The 18,285-nt window shown below is 43.9% G+C and overlaps 1 protein-coding gene across 2 annotated transcripts in view; it reads left to right on the forward strand.

Moving 5' to 3' along the window:
• LOC146988578 (uncharacterized protein C1orf21 homolog) overlaps positions 1-15,092 on the forward strand; it is a 28,597-nt gene extending 13,505 nt beyond the window's left edge. For both annotated transcript variants that reach the window (XM_085774082.1, XM_085774083.1), the window contains exons 2-6: positions 270-399; positions 8,795-8,880; positions 10,258-10,325; positions 12,082-12,142; positions 13,424-15,092. In XM_085774082.1, the coding sequence (XP_085630208.1) occupies positions 309-399; positions 8,795-8,880; positions 10,258-10,325; positions 12,082-12,142; positions 13,424-13,468 (351 nt within the window). In that variant the 5' untranslated portion in view covers positions 270-308 and the 3' untranslated portion in view covers positions 13,469-15,092. The remainder of the gene's footprint in view (positions 1-269; positions 400-8,794; positions 8,881-10,257; positions 10,326-12,081; positions 12,143-13,423) is intronic.
• Positions 15,093-18,285: the final 3,193 nt, after the last annotated feature.

An 18,285-nucleotide genomic window follows, 5' to 3' on the forward strand; every position in this document is an offset into this window, starting at 1 on the left:
GTGGTGCTGGCAAATATCACGCTGAATAGCTATTGCACTGCTGTGAGAAAACACAGTGCGGAGCATTTCACATTGATCGACCCAGTTTGTAGTTTGTTTTGGAATAAAGAAGAAGGAGTTAGTAAGCATGAGTGACAGTTATTATCGCTGAGCAAACACTCCTGGTACTTCTGTAAAAGTCCACTGTAAGGACAGAGCAGCAGAGTCCTTCACTAGTTTGTTGTGTTTGTTGTGCATCTAAAAGGTCTCCTCTCTCTGTCCTTGTCCAGGTGAGAGTGCGATGAGGAGAGGCTTCAGAGTGTGAGGCCATGGGCTGCACCTCGGCCAAGCAGGTGTCGGCCGTGCCCAACGATGAGGAGGGACGTGGCAAGGCCTACAGCAACGGAGACCTCTTCACGGGTCAGTTTTCACACACACACACTCACTCACACATACAGGGGTGTCAATAAAAGCTTCACAGCTCCATTTCACAGGGGTTAATTGGGTAGTGTAGACCTATTGCCCCCATCCGCCCTCACAATATATTCTCTTCATTACAGCTCATAGTCCTTCTGGCAGAGTGTTAGGTTCTCCATTTCAGACAATCAGTGTCAACACCACAGTCAGTTTTATTAGTGTCATCCACGTTCAGAGTTCACGTAGGAGAGAGGAAGTAACCGGCGGCGGGGGAAACTGCTGTGTTGCAACTCTCAGGTGTCATGTGTCCTTCAGGTTCTCATATTTTTAGCCGGTGCAACCCGTCAGATGGAAACCGAGTGGGAGCACAAAGGTGGGAGGAGGTGAGATTAAAAAAAGCAACAATTTGAGGGAGAAGGAGAAAAGAGAGGTGGCGAGGCACACAGCAGAGACTGGATTGGAGAAAGCACCTCAGAGATCTTACACATGAAGTTGTGCATGTGACGAGGAATGCTACAGAAGACAGAATATCTTTGTCCTTCAGTTTCAATTTGACTCGTACTTTCTTTTTTAATCAGTCCCCTGTGAGTGGCCTAGCATTATGAGTGGAATGAGGAAAAAATTGATCGAGTAATCCAGTGGTTTATAACTGAGGGGAGAGATAGAAAAGAGAAAAAAAAAAGGACTACATACTCTGACTCTGACCGTTGCTGTTTTTCATTGTGAAACACAGGATAGTTTTACCCCCTTGGGCCTCTGAAAACAATTCAAATGAAACTGGAAAATAAGGAACATCACTTCTGGACTGCAGTCACACATACAAACACATGCAACCTCAGAAGAGGAGGGGTCACCAGGGGTCAGCGCTTCTGGTCACAAGCCAGAAAGGTTAGCAACAATTGGATTAGTCACTGGATTAGCTCAAGAGACAGATAATCAATGACGACTTTATGAAGTGAATAATTGTTTGGCTCGTTTCAGCACAGAGAGAAAAAAAAATCTAAATCCACATAGAATTAGTTTCTTTCCATGATTTTTCCACAATGTTGAAGAGATTTGTGAATCTTGGTCGGTAAATCTGAAGATGTCAAGTTGGGTAAATTGTGATTTCACAGTCTTCTAACCTCGCAAGTGTCTGTGGCTCAGTTGGCTGGATCGTCGTCCTTGCCTCTGTCTGTCCTCATGTCAAAGTGTGTCTGAGCAAGACGCCAAATCCTCCGAATGTGATGTGATTTTACACAAAATCGATGAATTAAAAAAAAAATAAAAAAGAACGGATTAATCAGTAATGAATATAATCGTTAGTCGCAGCCCTAGCTTTAATTATAGCTCGCAGGCTGTTGTGCGGTGAGGGACAGGAATGAAAGTGAAAGCCAGAGAAAGGGAGCGATGATGAGTGGTTGGGAGATTAACAGCGATTAAGAATTAGGAGCAACACTCTGGTATAACTGCTCGCAGGCAGATGGATGTGGCAGATGACGATCCACAGGAGGTCCTCTCTCTCTCTCTCTCTCTCTCTCTGTCTGTGTCTGTGTCTCTCTCTCTGTCTCTGTCTCCCTCTCTTCCTCTGCCCCTTCTTCCTCTCTCTTCTTCAGCCTCTTCCCGCGACCTCTCCTCGACTCTGCTGCTCTCTCTCGTCCCTTCTCTTCTCTTCTCGTCTCCTCTCTCTTTCCCCCGACACTCCGACTCCTAATCCCCCCCTCCGCCGCCACCCCTCCCCGTGACCTCTCTGCTCTCACGTCTCGTTCCCCTCGCCATCTTCTAAGGAACAACAGAACGAGGCAGGAGACGAGAGATGGGAGGAGTGGAGAGTTTTCCTTGAGAGAGGAAGGGAGGATGACGTGTGTCGACGCTGCTTCTCCTCTTTATTTTTTCCTCTCTCTCTCTCTCCTCAGCCTCTCCGTCTCGTTTGGATCACCGCTTCCCTACCCCTGCTCAAGGCCTCGTTCTTCCCTTCCTCTTTCGCTCTGTCTCTCTATTTTAGGTCTCTGCTCTCCCCCCCTCCTCCCCTCTTCCTGTCTTCATCTCCCAGTGTTTCTTCTCTCCAGTTCTTTTCCTCTCTTCTCTGGCACAACATTAGGTCAGAGCTTTGTGTCCTTTCACCTCCCTTCCTCTTTTCCTCCCATCCTACCCCCCCGAGTCTCGCTGTCAGTTGGTTAAAGTGGAATCCAGAGTGGCGGCGGATGAGCCAGGCTGCTGTTTGAGCGTGTTAACAAGTGTGTGCGTAGAGGTGTGAGACACAAATGACCTTGATAGTGTGGATTAGATTCATCCCAGGCCATAACACCTCCTCTCCTCACCCTCGCCTCACCCTCGTCTATCTTATCTTCATCCACTCTCATCTTCACTTTCTCCTTTCTCCTCTCTGCTGCGTCTCAGTCATCATCACGCACTGTGTAGTCGTTCGTTCCCACTTAGCTCGCTGCCCTCTCCGACCTCGGCCGAACTGGCTCACAACATCCGGTGTACTTTTTTCATGATCGAGGCGGAAAAAGATTGGTCGATCCTGTCCGGTCGGCCCAGCCCACGCACATACATTTACCCCCAGTAGACTGTGTTTGCATTTGCGCTCATGTACGTGTTTGTGTGTTACACATTAGTGAGACAGGGAGCCCGCTTCTTGCTCACACTGATCCGCCCCCAACAGATTGTCTGCCAGTCAGTCTGTCCTTGTGTGTGTGTGTGTGTGCGTGCGCGTGCATGTGTGTCCCAGATATTCTGGCTGCCCGCTCTGTCAGACTCTGGCCACTAACCTTAGCCCCCTCCCACCCCCACCAACCCTCTCTCAGTCGCTTTCTCGCACAATAACCGGAAAAGGCTGAGCTCCATTACACAAACACTGAAGGACGAAGAGGGAAAATAGCAACACTTTCCACAACATCATGCCATTGATGTCTGTAATAATCACAGTCGGAGGAGATCGGAGCAGAGATAGAGCATGTAGCACTTGCATGTGTACACGACTGTGTACGTGGCACCCTCTGACATGTATACACAACATGGTAGCATGCAGACTTCGCTGTTTGTTTTGGCATTTTCTGTTGTTTGGAGGCGGTGGAGCAGCTGAGTGGTTTGAGGGTCTGTCATTCTGACTGAGCACAAAGTCCCTCTGAAATGAGTCTGTGTCAGAGAAAATAGAGTTCAGAGAAACAAAGTATTTCTTTTTTTTTTTTGCCGAGACACCTGCAAAAGGATCAATGTGAGATTTTACACCGAGGGAATAAAACAGGAGAACTCAAAACTGAGCTGCTCTTTTAGGGCCTCAAAGAAGCGCCAGTACTTAAAATATACAGTGCTCAGTTCATCTGATTGTTGATTGATGTAAAAAGAAGTATGAGGGCTGCTACAGCCTTGAATGAACTTATGCTGACACATTTCACTGAATTATCTCTCTTCCTCTTCAGAGGATGCAAAACATAAATGACAACCCCCCAGTCACAACAAATACAATTCCTGTGTACTGTGTGTGTGTGGAGGGAAAACGGTTCTCTTTTAGTGCAGTACACAGGAATAGAGAAGTGTGATGGTGGCCTGGAGGAGGTTAACTCCAGGAACTTGAGGGATAAATATGCCATTAAAAAGTGACAGAGCAGCACTTGCACATCCCGCGTTCCCTCTGCTGAAGTGCCCTTCAGCAAGGCTCCGCCGCCTCAGTGGTTGGACTGTGGTCAGCTGGGCAGCTTCCAGGTGTCGAAAAGAGTATTCACGCTCAGTTTGTCTATGTTAAATAAAGCTCAGATCTACATACATATGTGGCTCAGGAGGGCAGAGCAGGTCATCCACTCATCGAGAGGTTGTCAGTTCAATACCGGCTTCCACTGGATTCCTGTGGCGATTCTGCTGTGGTAGGTGTGGTGTGGTGTCTCCTGTGATGCTGTTCTGCTATCCATGGTTGGAGAGAGTGGTTATCTGCTTTTAGCTGACAGAGAAGCTGCAGTAACTCAGTCTGACCAATCACCTCTGACCTCTCTCAACACTGACGTGACCACAGTCAAAGTCATAGGTCATATTTTCTTTCTGTCATTGTGATATTTGATGAGTGTTTGAATTGAAGCTCCTGGTTTGTGTCTGCATGATTTTTTTTTTTCCACGTTACATTGCTGCTACACGATTGGTTGATTTAGATTAAATGTCCCACAATAGTTTCTAGTTACTTGATTGCCGTCAACATTTAGATGATGATGTAACAGTGACAAATTTCAGTGATATTGAGTGCTGGAGACAGGAGGCAAGAAATAACTCATTGGTACATTTCATCAGAGGCCAAAACTAGCTCAGATATTACTCCATTACTTGACTCAGGGATCACACAACACTTTGTGACAAACAAATAAGCGATTATGTCTCATTTCAGACAAAAATATTGCATATGTGCTGGTTCCTGCATCTCAAATGAGAGGTTTTAATCCTTTTTTGCAGTAAGTAGAATATTTGTTGGGTTTAGGATTATTAGTTGAATAAAACAACACATTTGAGGATGAGCAATGGGAATTTATAACAAGCATTTTCACTACTTTCTAATATTTTGTAGACCAGATGATTGATTTGAAAAACAAACAAACAAATAGAATCAAGAGTTGCAGCTGTACAAGAAACCATCCCATCTGGATAAAAACAATTATGAAAAAAAAAAACTGATGCTGCTACACCATGGTCTGTGGATGCTGACGTTTAATGTGTCATTTAATTCAACGTTGCCTCGGAAAGGAATCTGATCTGGAAAGACGTCAGCAGCAACAGAAGAAATCAGATGCTCAGTTATTGTGCAACTCGTTTCAACATCAGCTGGTCATGGTCTGGTGTCTTCAGAGGGTCCATGAGGAGACACCAGGGCATCGGCATCAGAGTTAAATGGCTTCATTTCAGTATTTTTCTTCTTTGCTTTAGTCACATTCGGTAACACAACGTTAGAAAAATGTGAACAGTCCGGTCCTGCTTTAATCCTTTTGTCTCTCCCGCATAAGGAGAGACATTTATTTCTGCTCAGAATGTTATGCACAGTATTTATGCATTTCTTTTTCAACTTCATGTGTGTGTGATTCGGTTTGGTGTGGGTGTGTGTGTGTATGTGTATGTGTGTGGGTGTTAGTGACGAGACCTCATGTTCAGGTGTAAATGTCATGGCCAGGCTGGCGATGGCCTGGAGCCAGAATGGCTGAGAGGGAGGACACACAGCAGGAAGGACAGAGTGACATAGCCACAGGACAGGCAGGCCAGCTAGAGCTGTGAGAGAGCGCACGCACACACACACACACACACACACACACACACACACACACACACACACACACACACACACACACACACACACACACACACACACACACACACACACACACACACACACACACACACACACACACACTCGCCAATACCCAAAGAAGGCTATGTAAATGACTCACACCAATACAAACACTACACTTGCATAAAATGACAAACGTGCTGATCCAAAGGCACGGCGTTATCAGAAATAGCAGCGCAGCCGTGCACATGCGCTGGTGAACTGGCGGTGACTGGCGGTACCTTAAGGTCAGCGCGGAGCTCCGGTCTCTAATCAGAGATGAGAAAGATGTCCACGCACTAAATCACGGCCGCTCAAAATAGTTCTCCCCTTTCATCTTCCTCTCCCTGACGGTTCCCCTCCCTCTCTCCCAGAGCAAGCCCCGACATCTGTGTGACGAAACACCCTTGTCATTTCTTGTGACAATGACTGCCGTGCACACACACACACACACACACATGCACACACACATGCACGCACACACACTACTCACACAGCATGACCAGTTTTTGCTCCTATCTAAATTGAAGCAAGGTCTGTGATGTGATGAGTCTTGATTGGTGTAAGCTGGGTCACTTTGATCTATCTATACCCGTCACATTAATCTCACTGACTATCCTGTAACAGGAGCAGAACATTCAGTCAGGCTGCAGCTTTTTCTCAATTGCTGCTTGAAAATGTCCATTTAGCTCAACGTACAGAGCCACGAGAGCTTCATTTATTTTATTTTTTTGTCACCTCTTCCTGTTAATCTGTGTCCACTTTAAGATACAGATTATGGAGCATGAAAATGGATGTGGATTGCCCCCTGCAACCTGCAGAAGAGCAGAGGAAATGTCTCTTAATTCTGTTTCCTGCTGCAGCACCGTATGTGTTTCATGTTTACAGAGTCGATCTAAGCACGGTGAGCCTGTGTAGTGTTATAAAACCATTTGTGTTTGTGTGTGCGTGTGTCGGCATGTTCAGACAGGAGCTGCTTTGCTCCGACTCGTTTACATTCCTGAGACAAACAGCAGAAAAGTAGTCTGCATTTGTTCCTCTCGTTTCTCTTTCTCTTAATCTCTGCCAGCCTCCCTCCTCGTGTCTCTCTCTCTCTCTCGAATTATTTCAAATCAGTGCTGTTTATCTGACAAGCGATGCTCAGGATTTAGTCAAAGCAGTGACGCACATCCAAGATGCAGAGGTGCAGACAATCACACACACACACACACACACACATGCACGCAGGGAAACAACACAGCGCTCACACAGGTGATCCAGGTGCTGGGTGGATCGTGAGCAACAGACACAAAGGGAGGAGTGAACCCTTCAGCTGGGTACAAAGTGGCACACACACACTCACATGGATAAACAGACAGACAGATTGCTGATATAGTGAGGGCAAAATACAAAGTGTGCAGCAGATAAGACAAGGGGTGGGCGTTCGTATCCATCTTTGTGCATTTCAGCATATCAGCTGTTGCTTTATCAACTAAACCTACAACAACCAGGTTGTCAGCAGAAATGCTGCTGTGATTGTACAGATCTACTCAAGGTTAGGTGTGGTTCTCTACATAAAGGTGCTTTAACATAGACAATCGGACTTATTGTGATACCTGAGAATGAGCCACTGGGTTTTTTTCTTGCTGTGTTTGGCTTTTTTGTGTCTGAATTCACTGCCCATTTAATATATGTAATTGGGCTTTTTTTTTGTTTTTGTTTTTTTTTTACTTTCCACGTTTTATTCAAGTGTAAAAAGTGATTTGCTCTGGAAAGCTTTCTGCTAAGAATCCCACAACGCAATACATCACGTTTGACATTTAATAATTTAGTTATGCAGCACCACATCTGTCAATAATAATACAACACAGGTTATGTTTCTGTTTTGTTTTTAACAATGCTATTCAACTCGAGTCGTGCATCAGTGTTGAACTTCCTTTCTCTGGTTTATGTAAGTGGAGGTTGAATATCTCTTTTTTTGACTGATGCTTATACAAAACAAATTCAAGACGTCACCCATCTGGAAATATGTAATTTGCATTTTATACAGCTGATAACTGATTGATTAATAATAATGCACAAATAATAGACAATGATAATCAATCATGAAGCAATGAAGGCAATGATTGTGTTCATAAACATATAAATACTCACATGGTTCGACCGAAAGAGCAACAGCAGTGTTGACTTGAGGATGTTTATATTGTATTTTATTATTAAAATGTTAATATAGACATACATTTTGTCTACAATACACAACTTTTTCTATTTTGACAGGAAGATATGACCTTAACTCGACTGACAAATTAACCTTTTTTTTTTTTTATTTGTTCCTGATTTGTTAGACCCGATGAACGCAGTATAACCAGCCACATACTTTATTCTGAATTCCACTGGATTCAGACCTTATTGCAATGTAAGTGACCTCACAGTGAGTGAGAAATGCCTAACGTCGGGTTTATTGGCCTAAATTTTTAGCCTCAGCAGTGATTGAGGATGCACGGTGCAGGGTGTCGTGCTGGTGCCACCGAGTCTTGTGGAAGTGTTGCCACTCTCTCTGCCACTGTGCTCGTCTTAACTGTCTTAACCGTCTAAGCTGTCCACGCAGCCTAGAAGCTGCTTAACTGATCTTTAATCCCCTCCAGCTTGCTCTTTCTTATCTTGTTCCATTTCTCTTTTTTCCCCTCCTGTCTCCTCTTACTCCTCTCGTTTCTTCTCGTACTCGCTACATGTGTTTTCCCCTCTCGCGCTCGCTGTCGCTCTGTTGTCTCTCTTTGCTCAGATGAGTTGCTGCAGATAAAATGGAAAGGAGATGACTAGTATCCTCCTGCTAATACCTCAGCTGTCATGCCCACTTTCTAAAGCTGTGTGTCAGCTCTTAGTTATCAGATTACTTTGGACAAATTATAGCTAGGTTTAATGGAATAGTCACTGGTAATGTTGATTTAATGCAGCGAGCGCACGATAGAGCTGATAGGACGTAGTTTGGTTATTTGAGCCTTTCGCATCAGGATGAGTGAGGGGCGTCTGGTCAGTGTTTCTTTTCTGGGAGACGGCCTTCATAAATACACCTTGTTGTTTATTTCCCTCCTGCCCCTCTCTCCCTTTAATCATACCTCTCTCTTTCTCTCTCCTCAGATGAATACAAGATGAAGGGAGTGGAGGAGGTGAAGTACATGAGGGGGGATGAAAACCGGGTGAATGCACGCAACCAAGAGAACCTGGTGAGAGACGCACACAGAAACACACACACAGACACACACACCCGTCCACTGACAGCCTGTCATCCGCAGACAGACTCAGACCTTTTCCTGACAGTTCATCAGCTCAAGCGAACAGGCTCGTGTTTGTGTCCAGAGGCAGGCTCTGTCAGCCCACACACACTTAATTGTCTCTTGCACAAGCACAGAAACACACACAAACGCACAAGGAGGCGCCTCACACGCAGGTTGAGACAACAATGTCGGTGTGCGTGGAATGCGGAGGCTGACTCCCTCCTGCAAAACCTTAAGGTCTCAAACATAAGGAAGTGTTGTAATGTCATTGCTGATGTCACTTTGTCATAATGTCCTCACAAAAGTTTCTAAATTCAGACACATATATCCTTCAAAAGGTGAAACGGCTGAAAAGCGTGTTAGTGTGAAGCGAGAGCCAGGCTGTTTGTTCAGTAAATCAGGTCAGTCGGCCTGGCATGCTGGCAAGTGGTGAAACGACGAACCAGTGTACCTTTTAAATCCTGATTAAAAAAAATGGAAACAGTGTCACTCTGCCACAAATTATATTAATATAGTTTTTTTTTAAACAGCCATATCAAAGCAGCTGGCTCCAGCCGTGACGGACAGCTCCTCTTTTCAAAAGCACAGCTTGAAGCAGGTCATCGCAAAAGTCACAGCACAGTTTTCTGTCTTTTTCTAAAAAAAATTGTTGAAAAGGTTGTTCAAATGTTGCACTGATGTTGTCTGTTACTCAGTCGAGTGAGTCATTGAGAGACCCGAACTCCATTTTTACCTCCAGCGCAGCCACTTGATGCGGTCAGACTAGTATTTGTTTCTTTCCATTTGTCACTCCCGTAGGTGTTTTCTTTCAGAGAGGAATTGACACAAGCACAGTGAGTGAGTGGAAGATGCACTTTACTTGAGAGTCTTTGTTGGTCCATCACTGCAGAAGCACTGGAACATTTTAACCGGAGCAGGAAACTATGCACAAAGCTCGCAGAGACACAAAATGGCAACTGATCGAGGTGTTTGACCTTCGTGTTTTATTACATATGTTATACTACAGTATGGGCTGCCTACGTGCCAGCTGGGCGAGGAGGCCATTTGATGATGCAGAGCTTGAAGAGACATGCGCTGTCTCTGGTGTGGCTGTTTGCTGATAGGAGTTGTTTGTTTTGTTAACTGCTTTATCAGCTTATAATAAAAACTGATTGTGTGTGTGTGTGTGTGTGTGTGTGTGTGTGTGTGTGTGTGTGTGTGTGTGTGTGTGTGTGTGTGTGTGTGTGTGTGTGTGTGTGTGTGTGTGTGTGTGTGTGTGTGTGTGTGTGTGTGTGTGTGTGTGTGTGTGTGTGTGTGTGTGTGTGTGTGTGTGTGTGTGTCTTTCAGGAGAAGAGTAATGCACAGCACCGGGGCAAACAGCAGAAAGAGGTCGCTGCAGCAAACAACAAGTCAAAGTAAGTATGTGGAAACTGCTCTGTTTACTGTAGATGTCTGGTGGAAATGTGCCAAAATATATCAACTGTATATTATGGACAACTCTGATAAGTGAAACACTTGATTATGAATAACAGAATTTTGTCTTTGGTCACTCACAGCTTTGAAAAAGTGTTTTTATAGTAAGCCAACAACTCCATGTTTGATATCAAAGGGAATATTTATTCCACACAAAATAGTTCCAAAAAGCACTGGTGGATTAGTTTTAGTCATGAGACGTTGTAATTTGAAAGAACTGACGCATTAGTCATCTTTTATTACACTCCCTGTCAAAAGTTTAAGAACACCCACATGTTTTCAGTTCATGTCCAGTGAAAGACCTTAAATGGTGCAAAGGTAAGAAGTGAACTACTCAAGATAAAACTACAAGACAAAAGTTTAGGTCACCAAAAACAGCCTTTTACAGGGGGTGTGAAATTGGTTTACGTACATTTTCTAGAGCAAATGAAGTAAATGAAGCTTTAAAGGTTAGTGCACACAGCTCCTACTGTGTGTTGGGAGGCCTTTTTCACCTTTATTTGATAGGACAGTGAAGCGTGACAGGAAAGCATGGAGAGAGACTGGGCGGTAACTTGCAGTAAAGATTGTGTCGACCGGGAGTCGAACCGACATTCGACTTCTTTGGGGCAGAATGTGCCCATATGGGACGTGCTCTAAAGCCACTTGACCACCCCAGCACCCCGGCACAACTTTTACTGATGACATACAAACCCTGTCTCTGTATCAAAGCAGTGCAGGGACAAACTGTGTTACTACACTCTGATGCATCATGAAGACAATTCTGTAGTGCAGTTTGTTGATATCAGACACAAAGGTAGACAGACCGGTTGTTCAAAGTTTCATCGTACAAATAAGAAAATGACCCAAAACATTAGAAGAGGAGAAGAAGCAGATGAAGGTTTCACATGATGGAGGATCAGCACAGTCTCCAGACTTCAACCTCATGACGCTGCTTTGTGATGAACGGGTTTGCAGGTGAAGACAAATTACTAAGTGCAGACCTGGACAATGTTTCATTTCCAACATAGAACAAACAGGCGTTGAGCTGCTGGATGACTCAAACACATCAGATTCAATTACATAAAAAACCACAAAAGACAGTGAATTATGTAAATTCCAAAAACACCTGGAAAAATGGCGATGTTCTAAAACGTATGTATTGTTTTTTTCTGTCAATATCATGACGTGTGAAGAAAGTGATGTTGTCTCTGGTTTTTGTAATGGTGTGTCTTGGCCAGCCTCAGACTGTCTGTGTGTGTGTGTGTGCGCGCGCGCGTGTTGATGAATCTTTTTGAATATGTCGTCCATATTGTTTGCTGGTGGCTGCAGTGTATTTAACCTTTTGGATGAAAGATTGCGTTAATACTTTATAAAATAATTATTTAAATTCCTCCACACAGCTTCACAGCGATGGATATCTCACTCTGCAGTTGTGTGTGTGCGTGTTTTTGTGCATGTGTGTGTGTGTTTGTGCCGTGTGGGGGGTGTAATGGAAAATTCTCATGATGTATTTCTTGCCTCCCTTCTCCTCCTCCTCCTCTGCAACCTCCAACTTCCTCTCTCACCCTCCTTCTCCTTCTCCTCCTTCTCTCTCTCTCTCTCTCTCTCTCTCTCTCTCTCTCTCTCTCTCTCTCTCTCTCTCTCTCTCTCTCTCTCTCTCTCTCTCTCTCTCTCTCTCTCTCTCTCTCTCTCTCTCTCTCTCTCTCTCTCTCTCAGTATTCACACGTCAGAGAGCCAGCAGGAATTTTTCAGGATGCTGGATGAGAAGATTGAGAAGGTGAAGGGGGGCTGTGGGGGCTGTGTAGATATACTCTGTGTGTATTTTCATGCAGTTAAAGGTTTGGGAGGGGGGTTCATGAGGAGCAGGGAACGGGTCTGAGAGCATTTAAAGAAACAGCTGGGTCTTAACATTTAAAGAGACAGGCTCTAAAACAACAACATCCATTAGTCCACATTGTCATTCTGCTTACGAGCTCAGCAGCACTCGGCTCCACATGTGAGGAGGCGGAACAGGTGATTGCTGCAGCGAGCACTTACTACTCTTTGTCATCCACTTGAATTACTCGGGTTGTTCCTGACTATAAATGAGCTTAGCAAAGTGAAACCACAGCGAGAAATGACTAGATTCAGCTTCGGGAGCTGTCATGTGATGTATTTAATTTCTCCGCCTTCACACTTGTATGTTTTTTTAAGCGCAGTGGTGGAATTCAGATCCTGAGCAAGTGTAGCAGAAATAAATGAAAGCCCTGCATTCAAAATGTACTGAATCAACTAACACAAGTAATATCAGTGTAATGCTATATAATGTATATTGAAAGCTGTCACTTAAAGAGTCATACATGCAAATCAACAGAGAATAATAGTACAAATTTACTCTCTTTTATCGACTTTCAGCTCATTATTTTCCTTCTTGGACCCACAGCCTTGCTGCTTTTGATTCATTGTCACTCACAGCATTGTTTTCAGCTACAACAGGCAGCTGTTGTCAAGCAAAGGAGCTCTGATGAAGCTACTGTACACGTACAACAGACAGCACTAGCTAATGGCACATAAAGCAGCTAAAGAACCAGATATTTACCACAGGAGTTGGTGTGGAACAAAAACTGAGTGTAAGGCAGAGCCTCTTAATGAATTGTATGCTGTCTGTTGAAATATAGCAGGAATGACACCCTTCTGTTTGCTGCTTCTTTCCAATGATTTTTCTTTTCTTTAAGTGTTACAGTTGCGGTCGGTTTAAAAGGCTTATTTGAAGAGAGTGTTTTGTTAGCCAAGCTCTGGAGAGGTCAGCTAGAGCTTAGGTAACTCCACATCATGACTGAAGAAACAAAACAAAGACGACTGCCCACCTGCCCTTTACCTTACTTTTCTCTGCCAGTACCTGCAAATAGACGAGGGTTTGTTGAAATGCAACTAGACTAACAGGTGCATGGGGGAGAGGGAGAGAGAGGGAGAGAGAGAGAAGAGTCATTTGCAGGCGGTTATTACTGAGTTTATTTAACTGGAACAAATTAGAGTTTAAAGAAAACAGTCTCATATTCTCTCTCTTTTTTTTTTGCAGGGGCGAGACTACTGTTCGGAAGAGGAGGAGGAAGATGGGACATAGCACAGAGGCCCCCTATAATTCACCCCCACAGAGAGCCTCACTGTGTGTGTGTGTGCGTATGTGTGTGCGTGCGTGTGTGCCTATGTGTGCCTGTGAGAGTAAGAGGGAGAGCTGAATCAGTGTTTTATCAGTAGGATTGTGTAAGTGATGGGACACTATGTGTATGAGTATGTGTGTGTTTTATGAAGATATGGCAAAGATAGTATTTTAATCGCACATGGAAGAGTGGGGGATGAATGAAAAGAGAGTGTGAGAGAGAGAGCGAGAGAGAGAATGGGATAAAGAAAACTTTCTTCAGAGACTACAGCCTCCTCTCCTAGCTCCTCGCCCCTTCAGGCCCCTGAGCGGACAGATGGAGGTGGCAGAGCGATGAACGGACAAACAGATGAAAGGAGGGAGAGATGGAGGAGGATGCGATGATGGATGGGCACGCATCGCTGCCAACAGAGAGTGGGACTTGCCTCTGTCGGGTCAACCAGTTATTTCCTTCAGTAGGACAGCAGCCGCCCTTCAACCCTTCATCTGTCCCTCCGTGTCTGTCTGTCTGTCTTACCCTCCGTGGTCCCATCCTGAATATCTAACCCTTACATTTGGACAAAGGAACTCCCAGATATGGAAGCCAAGTAAGGATAAACATTGGCTTGGTGGGTGTGTGGAGGACTGAGAGACGCGTAAGTGGAGAAGAAAGGATGCCCGGGGAGGAGAGGATGCTGAAAGCTGAGGACTTATGTAACGCAGCCAGGATCCACACTGAACTTTTTGGCCTGCTTACCTCTTGCCAGGCCGGCCTGGGCCACAAGGGACTGAGAGAATGGGTGAGGGAAGGTGAAGGATGGTGGAGAAGAAAGAGAGAAAAATTTGGGATATTTTAATAAGAGAGAGTAGGGAGCAAGCTGGTGATCTAGAAACTCTAAACTCCTCCTGCCTTCTGAAGTCAAGGACCTTTTTTTTTTTTTTTTTTTTTTTTAAATTCTGTTCCACAGCCACTCATTCAGTTATTTTCCCCTTTTCTGATGTTTTTTTTCTTTCTTCTTCAGTTTGTTTGACTCTTGGCTTCCTCCGTAGTGTATCAACATCATCATCTTTGATGTCATTATCATCTTCGTCATCACCACAGCAAAGCTGCATAATTCGGCGTCTGTGTCTCAACCCAATCCATCCTCCTTTTATATACCATAACACAGTAGATCCCAACTGACACACACGCACACAGGGTCTTTTATTGTACATATGGTAACGCAGTCTCTTTCCAACACAGCTCTACGTATACACAAAAACGACACTATACATAACTCAAACAGACACACAACGTATCCCTTTCATTTCACCAGGAGACTGTCATGTGTATTGATCAGTAAGTATTCTGTAAAGCTCTGTATTTCTGCTTTGTTTCAGTGTTCTCGCTCTCCCACATACACACCATACATACACAGAAATAGACACACATTCATACACTCAGGCACTGAAGCAGCAAAATGCGCCCAGTTCAAGGTGAGGATATGTGATTGCCGTGCAGACACAGACCTGATCACTTTTTTTTTTTTGTCATCTTTCCTGGATACTTCCTGTTGTATTATTTTGAATACTTTTTTTCTATTAAAAATAAAAACGCAGAAGCTCTTAATGTCCGTGTCGTCTCAATGTGCATGGCACGTGTATGTGCGATCGTGTGTGTGTCTTCTTGTGCGTGCCTGTTGCTGTAAGCTGAGTAATGGAGTGCCGTCATGCTGGCAGTGGACTGAGGAGCGTGAAGTCAGTCCATTTCCCTGTGGTCATGCTGCCTGAAGCCATGCAGTCAGAGCCGATCCACTCAGAGAAGCAGGCCTGTGTTTCTGCCACCTGCTGGTGTAATATCAGCACTGAAGCATAGTTCTTGTGAACAAAAGTGCATTTTACAAATAACTGAGCACTACATATTTAATTATGTGTTTCTTTTTTTACCATATTTTTCATGGTAAGAATAAACTATGGTCACAATAAACAAAGACTGAAGACACTAGTGAAAGATTCAGTCCTCCACGATGGTAAACAACTCATTTTTAGATCTTCTTGAATTATTTCTGGGAGATGAATGTCTTCCAGATGACATGACTTGAACAAATTCAAACTCAGCCCAGTAACTGTCAAGCGGAGGCCAGCTGAGCATCTTTCAAACAGAGGCTTTACATAAGTGCTTTACATAAGGACAAGAGATGCATGAGAACGTTTAAAGCGAGATTATATAACTTTGAAAGGACATTTACATGTGCGGTCAGTGCTTAATGGTGGTTATGGATATCTGGCTGGTTTGTCAATGCTCCAGTCTCGTGAGTTCATGTATCCTTTCTTCACTGGTTAAATATTTACAGTGATCTCACAATTGTCACCTGTAGCTATACAGCACAAAACAAAGCATCAATCAAATATGTATATGTCACTGAGCAGAAATTCAATTTAAGCTGCATCGACCAGTATTTTCAATCCTTTCATTGTTTTGGGTCATTCTCGCACTTTTCATCTGTGTTAGGGCTTGGATACACCCACTGTGCACTACTACCTGCCCAGCAACAAATAGCAGACAGCTGGTGAACATAGAGTTGAGCAGCCAAAGTGCCAGATAGCACAAGTAGGCCTTCACTTCTGAGCCTCCTTTACCTAAGTGCTTACAACATGGCTTCAGAGAAGTAATAATGCTCTGTTTCTATTGCTGAACAAATCGCTTGGTCTTTCCACTGCCTCCAAGTGGCCAAAAATGAAAACAAAAAACAATCCCTTTACTTGTTATCCTTTTAACTATTTGACAAGAACTATAAATTAATACATGTAGCGTGGTTATTTTTTGAGCATCTATTGTCCTATAAATGAGGAGCAATATTATTACGCAGTTAATAGTTGTACTCTATTAAGGATACTTATTATTTGTACTAAAAATTGACCAACTGAGTGGTAGGATGATGCTGAGTTGTTTTCTTTCAACAATTTTGTGGTGTGCATGTGTGTGAGAACTGAAGAACTGAAGAACTGATGCTGTTCCTAGATTCAGCTGACTCTCTACAAAAGTGGTTCCCAACCTTTTTTCACAAATTTCTGGCGACCCCGGGATCATGTGACTGCAGCCATCAATCAAGATGCGCCAGCTCAGATATTTGTATATGCTGCATTTTATTTGAACTCGATTTATATTTGAGAAAGTGAAAGTATAGAATACAGTTGTTTAAGATTGTGTGTGGTGTTTTTAATCATAAGTTAAAAAAAAAAAAAAGATCAGTCTTTTTAAAAAATCAATTACTAGACATTTCAGGCGACCCCATTTGAATTCCAGGCGACCCCACATGGGGTCCCGACCCCAAGATTGAATAACACTGCTCTACAAGCTGTGGAGCTGGATGCCCTAATGCACGGTGTGAGTGTCATTGGGTAAAGCTGATCACCACATTATGAAGGAAAATTCAGTAGCCTGGCTGTTTCTTTTATAGCTGTACCCAGCTGTCTGTAAAACACAACACAACACACACAGACACATTCAGTCGCACACACACACACCAGCTCATTTTTTACCTCATATGACTCACTCACAGGGGCACATAAGGTTACAATCAGCAGCCACTGTGCACATCAGGAGTGTGAAAGGGTCCCCGTGGACCGATGCTTGCTGCAAGGCTCTCCCACACAGAAAAAAAAAATGTGTTGGAGGCAGACAGAGAGAGAGGTGGGCGAGGTAAGAGCGAGAAATTAAGACGAAGGAGTTGGAGAAGTGAGAAAGTGGGAGGGAGTGAGTGAGGAAGAGACGGATGTTGCCCGTTAACCTCAGACAGGAATATGGGCAAGAAAATGTTCTTTCCACCCTGACGTAAGTACCAATAAAGAGCCCACTCCTCCCTGCTTTGTGTGTGTGTTTTACTGTTTGAGTGTGTGTGTGTTTGAGAGAGAGAGAGAGAGAAATAGAGCCCAAAAGTGTGAGAGTCCTTGTTGGGTACAACGTGTTCTTGGCTCTGGTGCGATTTCAGTCCAAATTCTTACATGAAATCTGAGCCAAATTCACACTTCAAACTTGTCTCAATAATAAGGAACCTGGAGTTTGCTACAGCCTTTAATAGAATATTACTATGCTGTGTTTCAACACATCAATGATGCAAACACTCTGATGCAGCCTCTGACACATGAATGATTAGGATTTAGTTCAGTGTTAATCTACATATTAGAGGACCTGCCAATCAATTAAGTCAAGTAGCAGCAGGATCCTGTGGACTGGTACTGGGACATTTGAGGAGCTCAGGGAGTCCAGAACCACAACTTACATGTCAAGGTGAGAGAACAGGATCGGTAGTAACACAAGTTGTTGCTCGGTGTTTAGTATAGTATTGTGTTATCCTGCACCCTCCAAAAGTTAACACAAAACATTTTTTCAGTCACAGGAAACAACTCGGAAAAGGCAGAAAATTAATGATCAGTGCACTGCAGTTTGTGTTGTTGCTCGTTTTGTATTCAAATGTTACATATTCTGTATATCTGTTGCATAATCAGATGAAACACTATAGTTTTTGAACATGAAACTTTGCTTGAAAAATGTGTTTGTGTTAATGTGCAGGAAGATCAAGACTCCTCACATGATTTTACAAGTGTGGGAGCACGGTGCATGTATGTGTGTGTGTCTGAGAGAAAGAAAGAGAGAGAGAGAGAAGAGAGAGAGAGGTTATGTGTGAGTACATGGCTTGCCCACGTAGAGCGTATGAGTCAAAGCAAAGGGATGGATCCCTGCCTGGATGCCAGCAGGCCTTTGCTCGGTGTCTTAACTCTCTCCAGCAGTTCCTGGCTGCCTATTACCCACTTAGGATTGA

Source organism: Trachurus japonicus, chromosome 4 (assembly GCF_045865225.1).
Source record: "Trachurus japonicus isolate A0001 chromosome 4, Traja_1.0".
NCBI classification, from domain to species: domain Eukaryota; kingdom Metazoa; phylum Chordata; class Actinopteri; order Carangiformes; family Carangidae; genus Trachurus; species Trachurus japonicus.